The sequence below is a fragment of the Lagenorhynchus albirostris genome, chromosome 13 (genome assembly GCF_949774975.1).
Source record: "Lagenorhynchus albirostris chromosome 13, mLagAlb1.1, whole genome shotgun sequence".
NCBI lineage: Eukaryota > Metazoa > Chordata > Mammalia > Artiodactyla > Delphinidae > Lagenorhynchus > Lagenorhynchus albirostris.
In genome coordinates this window covers 25,357,471-25,381,729 of record NC_083107.1, presented here as the reverse complement: position 1 = coordinate 25,381,729, position 24,259 = coordinate 25,357,471, and the positions used below count along the sequence as shown (strand labels likewise).

The window sequence follows — 24,259 nt, the reverse complement described above, 5'->3', positions numbered from 1 at the left end:
ACAGACTTCCTATGTTTCAATATAAAGGATAGCTTCTCAACAGGTCTTCTTTCATACATAGTCCAAATTTATATTCTTGTCTCTAATCTCCAGATTAGACACTTATGTTGGAAATATCTTTCAAAAATATATTTGGTCATGCCATCCCTTGACTTAAAAACTGTGTTTCCTTTTGGTTACAAGGTCTATTATAACTGACACCACCTCCAACAATATGCTTACTAACTCTGCACCATCCATTGCTCCTAGCTACAATAAATTTCTCTATGTCTCTCTATAAGTTGTTTTATCCATCTGAAGTAGCATTCATTGGAAAATGTGCCAAGGACTGTTCCATACATGGGGGAGTATGACTTGATTCCTTGAAGACCCCACTAAAGTCTAATCATACTTATAAACTTTTGCACAGTGAAGGAAACCATAAACAAAATGAAGAGACAACCTACGGAATGGGAGAAAATGTTTGCTAACAATGCAAGCAACAAGGGCTTAATTTCCCAAATATACAAACAGTTCAATATCAAGAAAACAAACACCCAATAAAAAATGGGCAGAAGACCTAAACAGACATTTCTCCAAAGAAGACATACAGATGGCCAACAGGCACGTGACAAGATGCTCAACACCACTAATTATTAGAGAAATGCAAATAACTACAATGAGGTATCACCTCACACCAGTCAGAATGGCCATCATCAAAAAATCTACAAACAATAAATGCTGGAGAGAGTTTGGAGAAAAGGGAACCCTCTTGCACTGTTGGTTAGAATGTAAGTTGGTGCAGCCACTATAGAGAATAGTATGGAGGTTCCTTAAAAAGCTAAAAATACACCTACCATATGATCCTGCAATCACACTCTTGGGTATATATGCAGAAAAACCCTCTAATTTGAAAAGATAATGCACCCCAATGTTCATAGCACTGTTTACAATAGCCAAGACATGCAAATTGGAGTTTGGAGACATGCAAATTTGGAGCGACCTTTGCAAACCTGTCACTCAGGGTCCTGGAGTGACACGTCCAGCCCATTTTCGAGGTAGAACGCCCCACCTACCCCTGGGTCTAGCTCCCTCTCTCTCTGGCCTGGGCTTTTTCTCTCCTTAGTCCGACCTCCACGCAACCCCTACGGCTGAGGAGAAAATCAGCCCCATCATTGGTCCCTTCTTGAAGGGGTGGAGCCAGGTTGTGCTCTAACCCGCCGCCGCAGGCCCAGCCGCACCGAGGAGAGCAGAGTGGGACCGAAGCTGGTGGCGCCGAGGCTCCGAGGAGGCTGCGGGGCGCGCCACACCCTGGCGGCCAGGCGGTGGCAAAAATGCCGGCCTCTGTTGCGCGGCCCCGCTCGCGCCCGGGGCCGTCCCCGGCCTCGCCCTTACCCCTGCTGCTGCTGCTGCTGCTGGAGGTGCTAAGCGGCCCGGTGTGTGGCCGCGTCCCCCCTTCGGTGCCCAGGATCTCGCTTCCTATCTCCGGTAAGGCGCGTGCGCCCTCGCCCTTATTCCTTCGCGCCGCGCCCAGACCCCGCTTGCAGGTACCCGGATCCACTTGCCCTCCCCACCCGGGAAGCCGCACCCGGGCCCCCACAGCTCAGCCCACTGCGTCCCGCGACGCCCAAGCCCCGCCGGGTTGCGGGCGGGACCCCCACTTGGTGCTGCTCCAGCGAGCCGGGCGACTCGGCTACTACGACCAGCCCGGGAGGCTCCCGCGGCCCCTTATTAAGGCAACCGCCCCTCACCGTGCAGACGCAGACCCTGAGGCCCAGGGAGGGGAATGGGGGTTGCCGGAAACCCTCTATTTCGAAGTTTCCTCTCCCTTATTCCGCTCTTCCCTCACATGCACCTGTGTCCGTCACGCCAGCGTGACGCCCATCGTGCCCTCAAACCCATCGGTCTTTCATACTACTCCAAACACCCATCCTTCTGATTACCAGCTCAGCATTTCCATCTGCCCACTTCTCAAATTCATTTGGTTATCATCAGTTCTAACCTCCTCCGAGCCTTTTGCCCCGTTCACAACCCTAATTTCCCTAACTCACTTACCAGTCCTCTCATCTCTGACACCAACTCCCATTTTCCGATCCACCATAACCCTCCTAACTTCCTCAACGTTCCCTACTCCCTCTACCCATTCCCTATATTGAGTAGCTGGGAAACGATTCAATGAGTTGATTTAAAATTCTTTTAAAATGATTTGCAAAGTCTTCAGAAGGAAAAAAGGAGGAGGGAGATGTCCTTTCAAAAGATGTGAAAGAAGCCAGGGGATGCCACAAGGTTAAAAGTGGTCATTGGAGTGATTCACACTTTAACGGCTCTTTGTTGAGGCGGGCATGAGTGTAGCTATGAACCTTGTGTTTTTCTCAGTGGGCAGTGAGTGTTAGCACCTTGGGCAGACAGAACCAGTGAAGCCAAGAGTACATCCTGTTGGGAAAAACTCACAACTGGGTAATAGTAATTTAGAGTTTTCTACATTACTTCTGTCATTTCAGACCAGTGACATATAGGGATGCTGTGAATCCAGAAGACAAAGTTGTGGTCAGAGCCTGGGTTTCAATTTGTGTTGGAGCAATAGCCACAACATGGGGTTGAGGTCGCCAGTCTGGGTTCATATCCAGGAATCCAGAGAGGTCTATATGACAAGGCGAGGCAGAGGCGGGGATATGAAGGGTGGTTGGGTGATCCGGGGCTTATACTAAGCATGGGATAGTAGTCAGGATACAGCACAAACATGAGTATGGGTGTGGGAGGATTGGGTGAGTGGGGCTCCATACATCAGCACATCTAAGAATGCATGGCCATTCTACTAGTCTTGAAGGTAGCTGAGCAGATGAAGCAGGTAGAGCAGAGCTGTATGTGTCAGATGCTTCCACATATGTTATCTCATTTAATTTTCAACAACCCTGGATGGTGGTGTTTACAGATGAGGAAAATGATGCTCAGAGAGGGCAAGTAACTAATTCAAGATCATACATCAGGTAAGTGAAAGAACCACATTTAAACTTGGGCTGATCCATTTCCAAAGCACATACTCTTCTTGCCCCCTCTACTCTCTTACCTCTTTGGGTAGAATTAGGGTGAGATCAAGGGTGGTGGGAGAGAGAGGAGATGATCTCCTAATGTGATGGTGAAAAGAGTGAGACATTTCCCTTCTAAGTAAAAAGGAGTTACTATTAAGTAGTGATTTAAGAAAAAAGGAAATTTACAGAGAAAAGTACTTGTACCTTTTACAGGTATTTTCAAATTATGTATCATGTTGCTATGAATAGAAATAAATATTAAATAGACTTAATATTTATGCTATTTTAATGAAGTGTTCTATTTTTATAGAAAAAGCATACTTTATTGTGTGCTAAATACTCTGGCCTCATCAGTTATCTTTCCCTGGGGAAATTAAATGGATGGCCTGTCCAGGCTTTGTTTTTGCCCTTAAGGCTGCTAAATAAATGGTACTTGGAAGAAAACAAAAATTGGCCCCTTTGGCTTTGCCCTTGTGGACCCAACCCTTATGAAATGATGGCTGATATCACTCTTCACTTTCACCCTCTCTTCCTGCCAGAGGCTGACTCCTATCTCACCCGGTTCACCATCCCTCAGACATACAATTACTCCGTTCTCCTTGTGGATCCTGCTTCCCATATGCTTTATGTCGGCGCCCGGGACACCATCTTCGCTTTATCCCTGCCCTTTTCAGGGGAGAGACCTCGCAGGGTGAGAGATGAGAGTGGGGAGGACCTCAGATTCTAGAGCATGTGATTAGATCCTTCGTTTTATGGCATATGAAGGGGGGTGTTGTGGTAGGACGGGGAATGTTGGTGAAAAGGAATAAGGGTAGGTCGTCAACCTTATTGTCTCAGCTGAGGGTGATGGGGGTGGGTCATGGTGACTGGGGAGGCTATGAGGGAGGTTCATGATTATGGGGAGGAGGCCACAGTGACCAGGGTTCAGGTGGCAGTGGAATCATTAAAATCACATTACTCTAGGGCAATAACTTTCAAACTTTTTTGACCACCCCTTAGTAAGAAATATATGGTACATTTTGACATAGTACACCAACTATGTACTGAAAGAAAACTTTCTTGAAACAATATCTACTCTCCTATATGTGATACATTCTGATATATTCTATTTCATTAAAAATAATGTTGGTTGAGATTTCACAATTGATTTCATTACTCATTAATGGGTAGCGACCTCCAGTATGAAAAACAGTGCTCTGTGGTCGGGGGGTTGTCTCTGAAGTTTCCAAATTGATGGAGGTTGTAGAACTGTGTCACCTAGCCTGACTTGGGAGGAATTCCTCCCTGACTTGGGAGGAATTCTCTCATTTGAGAGAAATGGTCACTCTTCCTTTCTTAGATTGACTGGATGGTGCCTGAGGCCCACAGACAGAACTGTAGGAAGAAAGGCAAGAAGGAGGTAGGTATAAATCCAGGCCCTGGCCTGAATGTCAGTTGAGGACTTGGCCTAGCCCTGACTCTGTGTCAGTCCCCTGCAATGCTCCCATCCCAATGGGCCCAGGCAGGGACTCTAACAACATACCCAGACCTGCATATAACTGTCTTAACACTACTTTTCCTTGTACCTGCTGCTTCTGATTCTCTAACCATCTCTGACCCTTAGGAAGAATGTCACAATTTTGTCCAGATTCTCGCCATTGCCAATGCCTCTCACCTCCTCATTTGTGGCACCTTCGCTTTTGATCCGAAGTGCGGGGTTATTGTGAGTGACAGGGGTGGAAGGATGGGAGGTGTCTTCTGTGAGTGACTGTGACAGGGGTCATGCTTAAGGCAACCCTTGTGCATGATGGCATTGGGGGTGAGGGATGTCCTCATAGGGTAGAGGCTTTGTCCACTGAGGGAGGGTATGAAAGGGAGGGGGAGGGAGGTTGTCGGTAGAAGGTAAGGAATACAAAGTGAAAAGAGGGACGTAGTGGGATGGTGAAGGAAGTGAGGATGCCAGCTGGCCTGTGGGGAGGAACTTCAGAGGCCAGTAGCTCATGTTTTCCTTGTCCTGTGTATGCTTTGTCCGGGGAGCCTGGTACCATTTCTTAATCAGCACTGTCCATACCTGTTTCTTCCTCCCATGGCATGTGATTGTCTTTTACCACCTTCTCCACCTCCGCTGTCAACCTCATTCTGTGTGGGCTGTGACCCTTTGCTCTCACAGCTTCTGAGGTCACTGCGCATTAATGTAGTACCTGTTGGCCCCATACTCTGGATCTTGCCTTCAAGGTGGGCACTCTGTCAACCATGTTTTCTTCTTGGTCCTGTTCATTGCTGCTAAAGCCCTGGACATCTCCAACCTCACACCCAGGCAGGCTTGGGACATGGATACTCCTGATCACATCTAGGTTGGTCATGACCTCAAAAGTCCCTGGGATTGGTGACATCTTAGGAAGCATGTTAATGTTTTGACTCCTCTCCTTTTCTCATCAGTTATCCAGTAGTCAATTACTGTTCCTCTGGCTGCACACATTTGTGACCAGGCCCTGGGAAGAGTCACATGTCCTTCATATCACTGGACACTTTTTATCCCTTTCTGCTGGGGGTAGGAGGGAGTGCAACAACTCCCTTTCCTGACCCTGATCCTTAATGGTAGATCTTGACTTGATCCTTCTGCAGCCTGCAGTAGTCCTTGCCACATGGATCTAGTCAGTGTGTAGCTCCAAACCTCTTTGTTAAGCATCATCCTTATATTTCTGACTTAAGAATGCTATAATTGTATATGCTTGATTGCCTTAGTCCGTCCCTCTGGGCTCTCCTTGGAGTTAGTTGCGTTTATGTTGAGTTATTTTCATAATGCTGGTGATAGACTCCCTTTTGAGGTGTGAATAGCTCCCTCATCCTGGGAAGGTTTCCCAGTTCAGGGTGGTGTTGAAAATCTCTATATTCCTTCAGGTAACGCTGAGGGCCTAGTTTCCCTACAGTTCTCACAAAGCTCACAGAAGTAGCAGTGGAACTGCCATTGACATATTTGTCCTTTCCTAGTATACGTAGGATCAGGGAGCCCATGGGTGTGAATACCAGAGCCATGGTTTACAGATGATGTGATTACTCCAAGTTAGTTCCCCAGGGCCTTCTATTCTTCTTTGGCTCTCTGAGGTGGGACCCTAATGGTTGTTAGATAAGTATCTAGACAGAAAATGTTCTGGACATACCTGTCAGGAATGGTGTGACTTGGACCCCTATCCATTTTTGAGGAATATCAGCAAATAAGAACGAAGCCAGGGGCCTGTGTACTGCACTCCTATGACTTTTAGCTCTTTTTCTGAACCCTCCTATCCCACAGGCTCATGAAATGAAGGACCATCCTTTGATCAAGTCTTGTTTGTAGGAGAATATAAGGTACAGCTAACAACTGTGTTAACCCTTTAAGCATCCTGAAACTGCTCTCTAGACTTCCTGAATGTTCTTTTCTGCCTTTGTCTTATCCTGCCACCTGGCAATCCCCATCTGCTTGAGCAAGTCCTTGCCTTATCCTTAGTGCTGAACTTCTCATGTCCCAGACGGATGACTTTGAGACTGTGTGTAACAATCTGAGAACTTGGACTAGCTGATCCAGATATAACAACTTGCTCAGAGTTGATTGCTCAGAGAAATGAAGGTTCTCACAAAAGGAAGTTTAAGCATAGGACCTACCAGTTCCAACAATGTGGAGTGTTGCCCTTCAGTGACAGCTCATCAGACATTGGGGGAAAATATTTTAATTTGTTTTTCTGAGGGAGCTCCGGCAGTTAACAGAAAAAATGTTAGACTTATAGCAACAGCAACAACAACAATGAGAAGACTTCCCATTCAATTGAGTGTCTACTCTGTTGCAGGCTTGTTGCTTGATACTTTCACAATGGAGTTTAATTCTTATCACCATATCATGATATTTATTTATTATGATAGTGATGACACATCATGAGAGTATTTATTTCCAATTTACATGAATGAAACAGAAGTTCTGAAAAGTTAGGTAAAAGTCTGAGATATATAGCTGGCCGAGGCACAGCCAGGATTCAAACCCAGGTTCGTCTGGCTGTGCTCTGCTCCCTTGTCCCTCTAGTCCAGCCTGCACCCTAGAAGAAGACCTTAGCTGGCTCCAGTTTCTTGTGACATTTGATTTGTTTCATGTTAACAAGGACCACCTCCCCCTACCCCTCACCCTCAATCTCTCAGGAAAGGTCCTTTATATGCCTTGCACTCTTCTTGGCCAAAGTCAAAGGATGGGTTCTAACCCCACAGCTCAGTGAGAGCTTGCCTACATAGCTCTGGCTTTCAACTTGAGGGACTTGCCTTCACTACAACTCATGCTGATAGGACTGTGCTGACACAATGATATAATGAAGAATCTCAACATTCAGATAATGTGGTGGTGTGGTCGTATCCTTTCAGACCCTAATTAAATGTCACTTTGACCGTACAGTAATCATAACCTATGTAGTTAATCGGCTCCCTTGCTCAAAGGCTATAAACCTAGATAACGTGATGATGCCATTTGGGGAAACTGGAAGAGGACGAGTTTCAACATGTTCAGTTTTTTTTTTTTTTTTTTTTTTTTACCGGTATGCGGGCCTCTCACTTTTGTGGCCTCTCCTGTTGCAGAGTACAGGCTCCGGATGCGCAGGCTCAGCAGCCATGGCTCACGGGCTCAGCCGCTCCGCGGCATGTGGGATCTTCCCGGACCGGGGTACGAACCTGCGTCCCCTGCATTGGCAGGCGGACTCCCAACCACTGCGCCACCAGGGAAGCCCCATGTTCAGTTTTAATAGATCATCTCTGTGAGGAAAGGAAGTCCAGCAGTCAAGTGCAAACATGGACTAGAGTTTGGAAGACATCAGGCTTTAGAGAGTTTGGGGAATGATTTGCATAGAAAGTCTGGGCAGAAATGTGAAAATTAATGAGATCTTTAAAGTATATGTGAAAAAGACTAAGGATACATGGTTAGAGGCTGGAAAGGAGAAGAGAAACAACCAAAGGAGATAGAGAAGCAACAGATAGGAGGAGGGGCTCCAGGAGGGTAGAATTTCAAGAGTCAAGAAGTAGATTATTTCAAGGAGGAGAGTGAATCAAAAGTATCCAATGGTGCGAAAAGATCAAAGAGAATGAGAACTGAGAAAAGGCTCATCCTTTATAAGTCCTTGGTGAAATGTGATGGAATAGTTTCAGGCATAATTTGTTTTCTAGGAATAACAGGTGATCCATGTTTGGTTAGAAGAAGTAGTAGTTTGGGATAAAGAGGCAATGGTGAGCCATTTTTGTCATTCTGTGGCTCAAACATTTATTAAGTCAGTGACTAATAGTCTAGGAATATTAATCTGGGGTGGGTATAGAGAGTAAATTGGGGGCAAGGCGAAGCAGTGTGGAGAAAAGGAGGCGATAAGACAGGCCACAGCAGCAGGTAATAACCCCATGTTCAGAGTGCCCAAATGTCTTGGTAATCTCTCACTGAACTGTCATCTTTCTCCTCTGGCTACAATGTGCCCACCACCACACAGGGCAGATGATTATGTTTCTGTGGGGTCCTCCATTCTGGAAGATTCTTGACCCAGTATTCCCTTTGAGGGGACATCAGATCACATCTCATTTTAGCCTTCTTCAAGGCTCTCTCAGTAAAATGAAACCCTGTTTGCCAACTACAGGAAATAAGTGAGCAGTCAGAATGGGCCAGTGGTACACTTATGCTCAGGGGATGTAGATCTATGTTGGTTCTCCAATTACCATCACAGCAATAAGGCTCCAGCAACACCATATGTCCATCCTAGTTTGTGAACTAGAGATATCATGCCTGGTACTTCGTGTCATAACTGATTCCTAACTGGCCATAGTTAACTTCCCTGTCAGTCCAGGTTGAAATCATCTGTGATTTTCATTTTTAGATGTTATCTTGAAGCCTCTCTTAGTGCTGGATGCTCAGCTAAGGTCATGTCTGGCTGGCTCTGTGGAACTCTTACACCTCTTGCCCACCCCCGCACCCCAGGTTAGTCCCTCTGGAGTCCCTGGATGAGGAAGACACTTACCAAATTCTCAGATTCTGACCTCAGCTTCAGTTCTTCACTGACTTTGTAGATTCCCTTCCCTCCTTCTGTGTATCCTTGACTCTGGTTCAGTCTTTTATTCATGGAGTGGGATTAGGTGAGGGATGGCCCTTCTCTCTAGACCCCTGGGCTTCGGATGGTCCTATATCAGCCTGTACTTTTCTTTACCCTTCCTAAGTGCTCCAGCCCTCAGGAGGCCTGCTTTCTTCCCTGGTCCTCCTTATCCTGTAGCACGTTCTCCAACCAGTTGCAAAGCTGGCAGTTCAGCAGCATTTCAGAGGAAAGGTCTGCCTTTCAGCCTCTTGGTGTCTTCTAGTGCCATCCTAGGTGTTCCTTCATCAGAGCATGTGGGTGTTGGGAACTAGGGGAATTGAGGGAAGAGGAATAAACTGATGAAAAGAGGGATGGCAGAGGTAGGAAATGCAGGAATGAGTGGTGGAATCAGGAATAGCAGACTGGGAATATGGGGATGGTAGTGGGGGAATGGGAGATGAATGGGAATTGGGTTTTTTCTTCATCTGACCATCTTTGTAATTCTCACCATGGACTTCCCCATGACCTCTAAACCAATTGCCCCCTTCTGGTCTGTAGGATGTGTCCAGTTTCCAGCAGGTTGAAAGACCTGAGAGTGGCCGGGGGAAATGTCCTTTTGAGCCAGCTCAGCGGTCAGCAGCTGTAATGGCTGGTGAGTGGGGAGAGATAAGCACCTGTGACTTCTTGCTGTAATTGCCTCCTTCCCCGCCCTGCTGTTGGAATTTCTGTGTCCTTTCTTTACTTTCATCAGAATGTCTATTATTCCCACATCTCTTTCTGGCCTTTCCTATTCTTCCCAGAGTGCTTGTGTTCTCCTGCTTTTACCCACAGAGTATCATTTCTCTTGCTTTTCTCTAGAGAATATGTCACTGTTCACAGTAGACTGTGAACATTTCCTCTGTTAACCTCATCTCTGTTAGTCATTTTTTCCTGTTTTTAAGAGGAATCTACTACAATGCATATTATAATAAATTTGAAAAAAGTATAAAGAAGAACATAAGAAATCTTTTAGAACAGCATAGTCCAAAAGAACTTTGTGTGATGATGGAATTGTTCTGTATCTTCAATGTCTAATATGGTAGCCACTGGTTACATGTGGCTGTTGAGCCCTTGAAATGTGACTGGTGTGACTGAAGGGGAGAATATTAAATTTCATGTAATTTTAATTTAAATATAAATAGCCATTCATACCTAGTGACTACCATATTAGCACAGTTTTAGAGTATTCCTACTCTGAAAACCACTGCTAGTATTTTAGGATATTTCCTTCTAGCCTTTTTAATGTGTGTGTCCACATGCATATATACTCATGCACATATATTTGGCTGGCCACTCCTTTGTTGCTCAGAAAAATCAGTAATGACTATTAAAGAAATTCCTTCTGTTACTTCCTTCAAACAAACTGTATATACATATAGAGTTGCTCCAGTGTTCAATGGTTCTATCACAGACTATGCCTAAATCTTTTCTGGAGAATGATTGACTAATTCTTTGGTAGCCACCAAGTGAACTGTTTGTGTGCCACATAGCCTGTATTTTAGGTTAGACTACTCCACATGCACTCTCCAAATTCAGTGAGAACCCAACGATTTTTCTCATGAGAGTATAAAACAAGCAGGTGAACAGAAATTTTATGAGTGTGTGTTTTATGAAACTTCTAAATGTCATGCTACAGGGATATAATTTTGAATATTTGTCATGTGACTTTATATCATAGGCATTTCTATATAATTAAAAAATTCTTTGTGAAGAAAAATTTTAATGACATTATGCTACTCAACCTGTGAGCATACCATAATTTAATTAAAGAATTCCAAATTATTTATGTAAATTTATTTTCAGGTTTATTTAGTTCACTTCAAAGTTTTTGCTATGGTCTCTAATACTGTAATGAACATTTTTGCACATAAATTTTTATCCTCATTTTAGGTTGTCTTCTTAGACTCCTGGAAATGGATGACTATATTAAAGGATGTGAATATTTTACAGCTCATTATCTGTTGCTAATTGAGTTTTTAGAAAGGGTATACCAATTTACACCCTAAATCAGCAGTAGATGAGTGTTTTTTCACATAAATTTCACCACACTGTTTTGTTGTCATTAAACATTTTTGTGTGTGTGTGTGTGCTGATTCAAGGCTAAAAATAGCACCTTTAAAGAATATTTATTTATTTGGCTGTGTCAGGTCTTACTTGTGACATGCAGGCTCTTCGTTGTGGCTGCAGGCTTCACTCTACTTGTGAGGCACAGGCTCTAGAGTGCATGGACTCAGTAGTTGCAGCGCGCGGGCTTAGTTGCCCCGTGGCATGTGGGATCTTAGTTCCCCGACCAGGGATCGAACCCGCTTCCCCTACATTGGAAGGCAGATTCTTAACCACTGGATCACCAGGGAAGTCCCAGCACCTTGTTTTAATTTGTATTTTTTTGAATATTAGTGAAGTTGAACATTTTTCATGTTTTAGTACTTATTTTTATTTCTGCTTTGGTCAATCCTCTGCTTATGTTCTTGGGCCAATTATCAGGTAGGATATTAGTATTCCAATCTACACCTTTTCCTTTGTGATTATATTTTTAAAGCTAAATCCTTCTTCAGTTAGAGAGCAGATAAAGTTTTCCTTCTTAAAATTTTTTTTCTGAAACATTTTAACTCTGATTTATTTGAAACTTATTTTGAGAAACGGCATGAGAAGGGAATCAAAATTGATTTTTCCCAACTAACTATTCAGTTGACTTAGCATCATTTATCACACTGTTTTTTTCTTCCTTCATTAAAGTTGCTACGAACCTTATTATAAAATATTGGACAATATAAATTTTAATTTAAATATTGCACAATATTTTATGAAAAACAAAAATTGGGATATAAGATCTAAACTTAAACTTTGTTGTTGTTGTTATGGACCATTTTTAAAGTCTTTATTGAATTTGTTACAGTATTAATTTCAGTTTTATGCTTTGGCCTTTTGGCCACGAGGCATGTGGGATCCTAGCTCCCCGACCAGGGATCGAACCGCACCCCCTGCATTGGAAGACAAAGCCTCAACCACTGGACGCTAAACTCTTTTCTTATGCATGACTTTATTTGTAGGAAAAGTCTTAAAAGCTGAACAAATTAAATCACTCTTGGGCTTCCCTGGTGGCACAGTGGTCAAGAATCTGCCTGCCAATGCAGGGGATGTGGGTTTGAGCCCTGGTCCGGGAAGATCCCACATGCTGTGGAGAAACTAAGCCTGTGCGCCACAACTACTGAGCCCTAGAGCCCACAAGCCACAACTGCTGAAGCCTGTGCACTTAGAGCCTGTGCTCCTCAACAGAGAAGCCACCACAATGAGAAGCCCGCACACCACAACGAAGAGTAGCCCTCGCTTGCCGCAACTAGAGGAATCTCGCACACAGCAACGAAGACCCAATGCAGCCAAAAATAAATATAAATAAAATAAATAAATTTATATATTAAAAAGTCACTCTTATTCAGTTAATGATTTACCTTTTCTGAAACGTAATGAAATAACAAAAGTTTTTGAAAATGAACATAAAGTATATATCTAGTAAATACGATATTTGAGTTGTCATTTTTATCATTCATCTACAGTTGAAGTCAGTGAGACCTTGTTTATACGCATACATATTTGAATAAAAGTTTAGTCAATAGTTTATTTTTCTTAGCTTTATATCAAGCATCTTTGGCAAAACGCTGAACCAGTCATAAAGATCATTCAGAAAGATTTCACAGGTTTAGCAGTTATGAATGTCTCTTGATTCTACATAATTGTTTATCAACAAAATGACTTCTCAATTGCAACAATCTGAAATAATTAAAATACTTTGTTTCAAGCAGTATCTTTAAGTACATTTAACCATCTGTGTGTAATTTCTCTGTGTTCTCTCAGCAAGTGGAACACAGCATGTAGTTTAAGAATACAAATTTCATAGATAAGATAATTGTATAACAAAGAACATTTTCAAACAGGTTAAGTCTTTTTTTCCCCCAGGTAATGAAATTTAGTGTTGCCTTTCAGCTGATAATTGATGGAGGTGTCAGAAATCACTTTCTAACAGTTTAGAATGGCTAGCTCAAGACATAGAACCCCCATGGCTTTTTCTGTCTCAGATCCAAGTCATAGTCAATATCAATATTATAAGTTTTCCTCTGAAGTTCTTTATAGGGCTATAATTTAAATTTTTTCTTGGTCTGACATAATGGCAATATTTAGTTGGAATTTTTTTTTTTTTTGCGGTACGCGGGCCTTTCACTGTTGTGGCCTCTCCCGTTGCGGAGCACAGGCTCCGGATGCGCAGGTTCAGCGGCCATGGCTCACGGGCCTAGCTGCTCCGCGGCATGTGGGATCTTCCCGGACCGGAGCACGAACCGATGTTGCCTGTATTGGCAGGCGGACTCTCAACCACTGCGCCACCAGGGACGCCCTAGTTGGAACTTTTAATGTTGATCCATTGTGTCCTACTGGCCCTTGTTTTGAAAATAGCAGTATAGAAGATAGTGGCAATGTTATTTAAGAATTAGAACCAAAATTCCCAGTTAGGAGCTATACAAATGTCCTTAAGGATAATAGACATATTTTGAAAGAAAAGAGCTTTTAGTAATGAAAATATTAGAATATAATGGCAGGAGTATTTCTTATTTTAAATTATAAAAATTGCAATGTGCATTGTGGAAAATTGAGAAAATATAGAAATGTATAAAGAAGAAAGTGAAAAGTTTATTGTAATTCAGTCATCATCAGGTAACCACTATTATTATTTTGGAGTATTTTCTTATACTGTGTGTGTGTGTGTGTGTGTGTGTGTCTGTGTGTGTGCGCGCGCGCGCATGTGTGCATATTTATAATAAATTGGAATTGTCATGCATGTTTCACTTATTGTATACTGAACATTTTCTCATCATAGAATTTGTTTAATTATTCAAAACTTGATTTTTAGTGATTGTATACTTTTTCATCGTATGAATGTAGCACACTTATTTAATTATTCCCATATAATTATACATTCAGATTTTAAAATAAATTATTGCTTTTATAAATAATGCTGCATAAGGAATCCTTTTACATAAATTTTAATGTAAATCCTTTACATGAATCTAATTAATTGCATGAGTCAATCCAAAAAGTAGGATTGCTGGGCCAAAGGATATAAAAGATTTTTATAGTACTTGATGGGTTTGGCCAAATTTCTCTCCAGTGAGTCCTACCAGCAGTGATGAGAGGGCCTGTTTCATTACAGCCAGTTAGCCCCCAAAATATAGTTAATAAACGTAAAACAGTCACTTTCTCCAGAGTCCAATTTGATGTTTTTGATTTACATTTCTATTAGTGAGGTCGAACAGCTTTTCATGTGTTTATTGGCACTTGTATTTCTTTAGGAAAAGGTCTCAGATATCTTGTCTTCAAATTTGACATTTATCTGTACTCCACTGAGATAAAATTAACAAAAGTGGTCTCAGTGTCTCTATTTGCGCTATTCCAATTCGGAAAAATGCAAATATTTTGACAGTAACGTTCACATTAGCCTAAGAACATCCGCAATTCCTTCTCAGTCTTCTTTGCAGCATCTTTGTTTTCTGCTCATCCTTTAAATGTTCCTTAGACTTCCACCTAAGATCCTCTTCTCTTGCATTCTTTGTAATTGTGATCTCAGCCAGCTCCATGGATTCTGTTTGCACTGCATTCTGATGTCTCCCAAATCTGACGCCTTCCAGATCTGCCAAAACTAGCCCCATGGATTCTGTTTCTACCAGATTCTGATGCCTCCCATACATTATCTGGAGCTACAGACCACATATCCAGCTGCCTTCCAGACATACATCTCCACTTAGATGTCCCACAGGAATCTCAAAGTCAGCATGTCCCAAACTGAGCTTATCATCTTCACTCACCTCCCCCAAACCTTCTCCTCGACCCGTGTCCCCTTCTCTGAGTGCATAGTGCCATTACCCACCAAGGTACCCAAGCTAGAGGCAGTGATTTGTCATCTCTGGTCCTCCGTATCACATTCAATAGTAAATAGGGCTCTTATAAAGAAGAGCAGAAGAAGGGAGCTTTTGCTTTCTCTTTGGGAACCCGTCTTGTGTTTTTCTTGTCTCCTTTTGGTCTCATTGCATCTTGTGATTACTGCATCTGCTAAGGAGCCCTGTATGTGCACTGGGTGCTGCCAGCATTTTGCGGTCAAGCTTATCTCTTAAATCCGTGAGTGTGTACCCCAAGACAGCATTCACACATCGAAACAAGACAGTTATAAATCCTATGTGCCAGGAGAGGAAAAGGTAGAGTAAACACTGCATCTCCAGTGATCTGTAATTATGTCCTGATAATAGGCTGTTTAAAAAAAAAAGAAAAAAAAGGTATCTAGCTGGCATAAACCTTAGATAAGGAAATAGAGAATATTAGGTCAGGAGCTGTCTATCCTGCAAAGCTCTGACCATGAGAAGAAAAGAGAGTGGAAGAAGGCAGGCTAGGGCATGTTAAAAACCCTCTTTTTAAAGATAATGAGTGATAATTCCTATTATAAACCTTCTTTAAAAGTGAGCATTTTGATACCAGAGTGAAAATTTGGACCCCTTCAGGGTGTAGTGAAATATTCACTGCCATGGCTTATATCCTAGTCTGTCAGTGTTGGGTTGCTAACATATCTGGGAGGTCTATGTTCGCAGGCTTTACATCTGAGCAAGTAGAGATCTGTTTCTGCACATAATTGTCATTTTTCTTTGGCTGTGATTCTTCATCTTTGTGGCTTTCAACCTTGTTTTTCCTCGTATTTCCAAAATGACAGTATCTTAATTTTTGGGGTTATAAAAGTAAAAGGTGCTAACTACAAAAAATGTTCAGTGAATACAGAAAAGTAGAGAGGAGAAAATAAAAATCACTTGTAATTTCATTAGAAACAAACATCAGTAACACTGTCCAGTTGTAGCTCCTTCAATCTTTCCTGTGCCTACAGACATATATACATATTTTTTAAAAATAGGGTTGAATTATACCATGTGTTTTTTTCTAACCACCTTGTTCACTAAACTCAACACCGTGGGCATCGCTCTCTTTGGCATATCATCTTTTGCCAATAGCAGATGTATGTTTTCATGTTTGCTAGCTTGATCTAGTCAGTAATAACTTGCCAAACAACCGCACATACAGGGATATTTTATTGTATGAACAGTGCAACAGAATATTTGAAATTGACTGTTCTGGAAAATTCAGGGCATGTGGTGATCTTGTGTCCTCCTGTGTCCTCCTGCCCTCGTAATTGTGATGGCTGTCGTTCCTTTTCCTCTGTGTGTGTGTGTGTGAAGATTGTGTTGTAAGCCCCTTAGTACTCATGGAACACCTGAAGCCCTGCTACTCCCTCCCAAAGTGTCTGATCCCTCCTGCTATCCCTTTGTGACCCTCGGCTCTCTCCGCTGAGTGAGTGTGCTCTTCAGCAATCCTAGGCTCCAGAGTTGCTGACTGCCCCCATTTAACCCCTTAGAAAGTTTTGGGACTTCACCTCCATCCACCACTGGGTCCTTGCATTGTTGTCTGTGGTCCTTCACCGTTTCCAGAATATTTATGAGTGTTCTCCCTCAAACACATCAAGTCATGCTTCCAAAATATTCATAACTGTCTCTTCCACCACATCTCCCCCATTCTCAGGGTATCCGTGACACAGCTTCTGTCAATTGTTTCAGTTTTAGAGTGTTTTGTGTATAATGCTTTTAGGAAAATTTTTATTCCAATTCTGGCTTCTGTGCCATGTTTTTCCCCCTGGAACTACTGAGGATTGGCTTATTTGCTGCTCCATTAGCTGCCAGAAACTTTGCCCCAAATCTGATTTTCTCCCTCATGAAATACTCTGGAAGGGAATGGGATGCCATTTTATAGTTGCGGCCCCCCTACCTTATGGCAACAAATCGAGCATATGGCCCCCTGAGGTTCCTAACACATATTGAATGCCAGCCGGGTAATTGCCTAAGATCATACTACTAATAAGTATTCAAAGTTCAAACCCAAGCTTTCCTGACTCCAAAGTGCTTGGATTCTTTTCACAAACTCGAGTGATAGTATAGTCTTCCCTCCCACCCAGTAAGGAAGGGGGTTTCTAATTCTTCACTATTGCCCTCAGAGGGCTCCTGACCCTTTTCTTGCTTTGCATTAAGTGTTTTTAAGTGTTAGTGGTTATCATTTCAATGCCTGAGACATGCAGCTTCACAGGAGCATCTATGAGCCCAGGACGTAGTGCTTCCCTCAAGGCGGCCCTGCCCTCTGCTGCCTCCCTCAGTGCACATGACCCCGCAGCTCTTGCTGGGGTTTCTGGGCACCAGCCTCCAGCACTCCAGCCTTGCTTGCTTCTCCAGCCTCTCTGACTCTTCTGAGTCAGTGCTCTTCTGAGTTGCCTTCAAATGATGGTGCCCCAGTGCTCTCTCTCGCTTTCCTTTTCTCCCTGGCTTTCACATTCCTGTGGTAACTTAAGCATGACTCCTAGGTTGCCTGACTCTGGCCCTATTGTCCACACCCTTCTGTTCGATTGCCTTCCAGCGACTCCAACCAGATGTCCCAAAGGTGCGTCAACCTTAGTGGGTCCAACAACTGAACTCACCTCATCTCCAGCCACCTTCTTTATGAGCCTTATGTCATTTCTTTGCTTGGTTCATAATATCATAATCTACTATTATCCATCTTATAAGCGGAAACCTTAGAGACATTATTTTACTCCATTCTTTCACATCTCATATTCAACTGATATTCAAATCTTGTTAATGGGCTCTACCTCAGGAATATCTCCCAAATGCAGCCCCTTTCTTTCCTCTACCAGTGCCTTAGTCCTTCTTTGTTCTTGCCAGGACTGTGTGAAGGCATAACTAGCATTTTCTTCCTAAAAAACAAAACTAATTACGTCATGCCTCCTCAAGAAAATCTCTGCAGTTTTGCCCTCACCTTTAGGATAAAGTCCACATTTTCCTGGCATGGAAGAGCAGATTCATCACAATTGGGCGCCTATCTCTGCACCTGTAGCTTATCTCTGCTCACTTGCCCAGCAGCCCCTGTGCCCTGCTGGAGCTCCAGCCATGGGGAGTGCCCCACATCCCTGAACATGGCTCCCTTATTCCCCACTTGCCTGTCTTCCCCCCGAAGTCCTTCTACCTGGCAAATTGCTCATTCTTCAGAGCCAGCTCAGATGTGACCTCTGAGTTGCTGCTCCCCCAGTTAGATGTGGCTGGGTCCTCCTCTGTGCTCCTACACACATCTGTGAGTCCACGCCTCTTGGTATCTGATTACGTTTGTCTTCTGGACTCAAATGGGAATTCTTGGGGGGGACAGTGATGTGCTTAGCACCCAGCGCAGTGCCTCTTACGTAGTAGGTGGTGAAGGAGTGCTTCTCTGTTCTTCTCTGTTCTCTCCAGGGTCCCTGTGATACTCAAGACTCCACCGGGGGTTTGTGACCTTCTTGTTCCCTGAGTCATTGTCTCCACTCATGTCTGAGCCCTTGGCAGTGTTGCTCAGAGTGGCTATAGTTCTTTCACATTCAGCCCACAGAACTGCACCTCCCTTCCTTCCCAGAATGCCTCTGATTTCTCTCTTTTCCAATCCCCACCATTCTTATAGCACCTCTGCACCTCCACTGAACCAGGAGGAAGGATCTGATTCCTCGTTGTTTCCTCTGGCTGGCTGTGAAATATCCAGAAATCCCCTAGGTTGGTGTTTCTCAAAGTGAGGTCTTGAATCACCCACATCAGAGTAACTCTGACTGCTTGTTTGAAACGTAGTTCTTGGGCCAACCCCCAACCCTACTGAGTGAGAATTGCTGGGCCCTAGGCCCAGGAATCTGCATTTTGATCAATTCCCTAAATGATGCTAGTATACCCTAAAGTTGAGCCTTGTTCCAGGGCAGTATACACCCCCTAATACTCAGAAAGAACAGTAGTTCCCTCAGACATTTACCGTAGTGGGAGAACTTAAGTAAGATGGGAACATGCTGCAAAGCAAACCTCTTCCTGGAAAGTTACCACGTAATTATAGGGTAGAAGAGTCCTTAAAAATGACAACAGCAAGAAACAGACCAACAAAAAAAATCTTGCTTTCCACAGGGATAGCTTCTATTCTTCCTTCATATACATGAACATTCCAGCAGTTTTTCCTTAACACCGGTTTCCGTTACTGCCCCGGAGCACTTTATTTCTGTTTATTTTAAGTGAGGTAATGCATGTCGTGCTTAGCATTGCCTGGCACTTAATGTGTGCTCAGCCCCTGAGGGTTCTTGCCCCTGCTTTGCTCCCTGCTCTGCCTGTGACCCTTTCTGAAAGCTTCCTCAGTGAGTCTGACAGTCCACCTCCTCCCTGTCACCCTGCAGGGGGCATCCTCTACGCTGCCACTGTGAAAAACTACCTGGGGACGGAGCCGATTATCTCCAGGGCTGTGGGTCGTGCTGAGGACTGGATTCGGACAGAGATCTTGCCATCCTGGCTTAACGGTGGGGAGAGGGCAGAGGGGGGGTGGTGCTGCTCTGGGGACAGAGTAGGTGGAGGCTGGGTGGCCCCAGGCTATATCTGTGGGATCTGAGGCCACGGGTCTCCCCAGCCCCAGCCTTTGTTGCAGCAGTGGCCTTGAGCCCAGCCGAGTGGGGGGATGAAGCCGGAGACGATGAAATCTACTTCTTCTTTACGGAGATTTCCCGAGCTTTTGATTCATACGAACACGTTAAGGTCCCCAGGGTGGCCCGTGTGTGTGCGGTAAGACCCTGATCCCAGCTGTCTGTCTTGTTTTCTGCTCTACCTGTCCTCCTGTCTTTTCCTCTGGTCTCTGTCTTTGTATTTCTCCTCTTTCTTCTTTTTTGATGGGCAGTGACTACTTTTCTGGGAGCTTGAGGAATGTGGCGAAAGGGCTCTGGCCTCTTTTACCCACTTATTATCCCGTGTGACACTGTAGTGTAGAGGTTAAAGGCAGGAACTGTTGACAGACCTGGGTTCAAGTCCCTGCTACACTGCTTACTGCCTGTGTGACTCTGGCAGTGTCGATTTGAGGGCTAAACGAGGTAACTTATGTAAAGCATGTAGTGCAGAACTTTATAAGTGCACAATAAACACAATAAACATCATTGTTGTGATCCTGCCCACCCCATACCTCATTGTCCTTCTCAGTTACTCTGTATCTCTGTCCTTGCATTTCTATGCATCTGTCTCCCTATCTGTCTGTGTCTGGGGGAAACTTGTATTGGTCTCCACAGTCCTCCTCTAATGTTGGTCTTCTAAAGAGAACTTCCTATGTACTTGTCACCCCAGGGGGACCTTGGGGGCCGGAAGACCCTCCAGCAGAGGTGGACGACCTTTCTGAAGGCTGACCTTCTGTGTCCAGGGCCTGAGCATGGCCGGGCCTCCAGTGTCCTGCAGGACATGGTCATTCTTCGACCTGAGCATGGAGCGGGGACGCCCATCTTTTATGGCATCTTTTCCTCCCAGTGGTGAGGGGGTCCTGATGTGGAGAGTTACAGGGTGGGAGATACCTGGGGTTGGTGCAGGTCAGTGCGGTCTCCTCCAGTGGGGGTGGACTCTCTGTGGAGCCCTGCTCCTTCTGCCATGAAGCAGGCTGCATAGCTCCCTGTGCGTTTCTCATGGGTCATCTCATTTGACAGGGGATGAGTTGCTTCCCCTAGTTCCCTCTAAATATCCAGCTCCAACCTGTGACTCTTCCAGGGAAGGGGCTGCCATCTCTGCTGTCTGTTCCTTCCGACCACAAGACATTCGGACAGTGCTGAATGGTCCCTTCAGAGAGCTTAAACATGACTGCAACAGGGGACTGCCTGTCATGGACAATGATGTACCCCAGCCCAGACCTGGAGAGGTGAGGGGGCTGGGGCAGTTCTTCACCTCACGCCTGAATTGCCCCATTAGGACAAGAGCCCAACTAAGCATCACAGACACTTCCTGGCCCCTGGGAAGCTTTGTCACTCATCCTGTGTTTCCTTTAGTGCATCACCAACAACATGAAGCTCCAACAGTTTGGCTCGTCACTCTTCCTTCCTGACCGTGTGCTCACCTTCATCCGGGACCACCCACTCATGGACAAGCCAGTGTTTCCAGCTGATGGCCACCCCCTGCTGGTCACTACAGATACAACCTACCTCAGAGTTGTGGCCCACAGGGTGCCCAGCCTCTCAGGGAAAGAGTATGATGTGCTCTATCTGGGGACAGGTATGTTTAATAGCCAAGCAAGTTGCCCATCCAGTGCACACAGGTTGTCGCCATAGAGAGGGTCCCATGCATACAGGTGTCAGAGTCCCAGGCACAGGTACAGTTATGTTATTATGTCTTGCCCCTTGCTTGCTTCCTAGAGGATGGACACCTCCACCGAGCAGTGCAAATTGGAGGCCAGCTCAGTGTTCTTGAGGATCTGGCCTTATTCCCAGAGCCACAGCCAGTTGAGAATATGAAATTGTATCAAGTGAGTTGTAGATTTTGGCGAGTCTGATGGGGAGATATCTGAGTCCAGAGCCAATCTGTGACATTGAAGTCTGGGAGATCCAGCGTGTTTCTCTTCCTCACTCCCTTTCTGTAGAGCTGGCTCCTGGTTGGCTCCCGTACTGAGGTGACACAAGTGAACACAGCCAACTGTGGCCGTCTACAGAGCTGCTCAGAGTGCATTCTGGCCCGAGACCCTGTCTGTGCCTGGAGCGTTCGGCTAGCTGCGTGTGTGGCCCACACTGGAGAGCATGAAGGGTGAGGGTGGTGGCACTGGTTCCTTGCCTGATGTCCCCAGGCTCTGGCCTATCCATATGTCTGTGTCTGTTTCTCATGGGTTAATGCTGCCCTCTCTCTCTCTCTCTCTTTTTCTCTCTCTGTGTTTCTTAGTGTCACTTGTGTGTCCATCTGTCAGTCCAGACTAACCATCTCTCTGTCCTCATCAATGTCCCTGCCTCCCTGCTGGACCTGCCCTGACTGTGTGGTTGATTTCCATGTTGCCATATGCTTCTCAGTTTTCATTTTCTTTTTTTTTTGGCCACACCACGCGGCATGTGGGATCTTAATTCCCCGACCAGGGATCAAACCCGCACCCCCTGCATTGGAAGCGTGGAGTCTTAACCACTGGACTGCCAGGGAAGTCCCTCAGTTTTCATTTTGCAAGTGCTCTTAGAAGTGTTTTCACAGTTGACAACTCCCCTCCTTCCTTCCTTGAAAAACTCTATCCTGTTGCCTTCTATGACTCTGCATTCTCCTGGTGTTTCTCCCTAACTCACTCTCCAGTCTGTCTCCCTTACTGGTTCCTTTTCCATCCAGCTTCTGAATGTTGATATTCCTCAGGGTTCAGTCCTTCTCTTTACACTTTCATGCACTCTCTAGGTGATTTCATTCTTATTGTATTCAGTACCAACTGAGTGCTGGTGACAACCACAGATGTATCTTTAGCTGAGGTGTTTTGTGAAACAGAAAGTCATCTCACTGACCCTCACAGAATTTTGATTAGCTTTGATAGAAAAGAAGTTTTCTCTTTCTTTTAACAGAGAAATTTTTTTTTTTTTTTGCGGTACGTGGGCCTCTCACTGTTGTGTCCTCTCCCTTTGCGGAGCACAGGCTCCGGACGCGCAGGCCCAGCGGCCATGGCTCATCGGCCCAGCCGCTCCGCGGCATGTGGGATCCTCCCAGACCGGGGCACGAACCAGTGTCCCCTGCATCGGCAGGCAGACCCTCAACCACTGCGCCACCAGGGAAGCCCCCCAGAGAAATTTTTTAACAGAGATTTCCAGAGAAATTTTGTGGTTGTGGACCACCAGCTATACTTCTTGGAAGGTTCCTGTGTTTCTTTCAGAGTACCCCACCAAACATCTTTCTGACAGACCTAGTGCAAATTTAATTCTCTGTAGTCTGCTAGAAATATTTGTAGAATTTGGCATGTCATGAGTATAAGAGGTATTGGGGAAAAATTTAGTGATGAAGAGAATGTTGACTGATAATTCTAGAGGTGACTTATGAGATGATGGGAGGTGCAATTGGTGAGTGAATGTTCAGTACGGAGGAGGGTAGAGGGGGTGTTGACACTGGATTTATCAAGTATTCTCTTCTTTATAGGCTGGTTCAAGACATAGAGTCAGCGGATGTCTCTTCTTTGTGTCCTAAGGAGCCTGGAGGTCTGTATGGTTTAGGGAACGTGGGTAGAGTGGATGTAAAGGGCCTAGAAAGTCATGTTTTTGGACCTAGTTTAAAACTTGTATCCTGGAAGTTATGACAGCCTTACTCTCTTTGGGAATCCCCTTTTCAGCTTGGTGCGCTATGGCCCCTTCTCATTTCTCGTGTCACCCCACATTTCTCTCTAACACCTCCAACCTACAGCCTCACCACCTTTTGTGCTTTTGCTGTCTCTGCAGAACACCCAGTGGTGTTTGAAGTTCCTGTGGCTACAGCTGCACATGTGGTCTTACCATGTTCCCCGAGCTCAGCCTGGGCATCCTGTGTGTGGCACCAGCCCAGCGGAGTGACTGCACTCACCCCCCGGCGGGATGGGCTAGAAGTGGTGATATCCCCAGGGGCCATGGGTGCTTATGCCTGTGAATGTCAGGAAGGCGGGGCAGCTCGTGTGGTAGCTGCTTACAGCTTGGTCTGGGGCAGCCAGCGGGGCGCTCCAAGCCGGGCTCACATAGTGGGGGCTGGACTGGCAGGCTTCTTCCTGGGAGTTTTTGCAGCATCCCTGGCTCTCCTTCTGATTGGTCGGCGTCAGCAGCGACAACGACAGCGGGAACTTCTGGCTAGAGACAAGGTGGGCTTGGACCTGGGAGTCCTGCCATCTGGGACCACAAGCTACAGCCAGGACCCTCCCTCTCCCTCTCCTGAAGATGAGCGGCTGCCCCTGGCCCTGGCCAAGAGGGGCAGTGGCTTTGGTGGCTTCCCTCCACCCTTTCTGCTTGATCCCTGCCCGAGCCCACCCCACATTCGGTTAACTGGGGCTCCTCTAGCCACGTGTGATGAAACCTCCATCTAGGGCTGGGCAAATAACCACGAGTGCATGAGTGACCACTGGATGGAATGACCATTGGGACGCTGGGGCTCGATGGTCGTGGAAGATCGTCGTGGCCTCTGAGTTTTCTTTGGCTTTGGAATGATCACTTCAAATTCCCTGTCTGCCTTTTCTGGGCCTGGATGGGCTCAGGGCCAGGGCTTTGCCTGATTCCCATAAGAGATCAGAATTGCTCTTGCAGTGAATCAGGACTTTTCCTGCCCCTGCCCTCTCAACCCCTATGAC

General features: G+C 45.2%; 1 protein-coding gene across 3 annotated transcripts; it reads left to right on the top strand.

Moving 5' to 3' along the window:
• Positions 1–1,313: 1,313 nt before the first annotated feature.
• Positions 1,314–23,998, top strand: SEMA4F (ssemaphorin 4F). 3 transcript variants are annotated; one of them, XM_060169177.1, is made up of 14 exons: positions 1,314–1,467; positions 3,548–3,699; positions 4,348–4,407; positions 4,612–4,710; positions 9,605–9,698; positions 19,383–19,502; positions 19,610–19,761; positions 20,311–20,489; positions 20,722–20,869; positions 20,997–21,219; positions 21,360–21,469; positions 21,584–21,744; positions 23,092–23,150; positions 23,388–23,998. In XM_060169177.1, exons 1-14 carry the CDS (start codon positions 1,314–1,316, stop codon positions 23,996–23,998), a joined length of 2,322 nt encoding a protein of 773 aa, XP_060025160.1. The 3 variants fall into 3 exon arrangements, with proteins under 3 accessions (XP_060025160.1, XP_060025161.1, XP_060025162.1); XM_060169178.1 differs by lacking the exon at positions 4,612–4,710; XM_060169179.1 differs by lacking the exons at positions 4,612–4,710; positions 9,605–9,698; positions 19,383–19,502; positions 19,610–19,761.
• The last annotated feature ends 261 nt before the right edge of the window (positions 23,999–24,259 follow it).

Bases quoted from the DNA above. Each gene is read 5' to 3' on its own strand.
- SEMA4F (XM_060169177.1), top strand. From the start codon at position 1,314: ATGCCGGCCTCTGTTGCGCGGCCCCGCTCGCGCCCGGGGCCGTCCCCG. The intron at 20,490-20,721 runs GTGAGGGGGTCC...TGACTCTTCCAG, and splicing joins GGCATCTTTTCCTCCCAGTG to GGAAGGGGCTGCCATCTCTG. The intron at 21,470-21,583 runs GTGAGTTGTAGA...CCCTTTCTGTAG, and splicing joins AGAATATGAAATTGTATCAA to AGCTGGCTCCTGGTTGGCTC.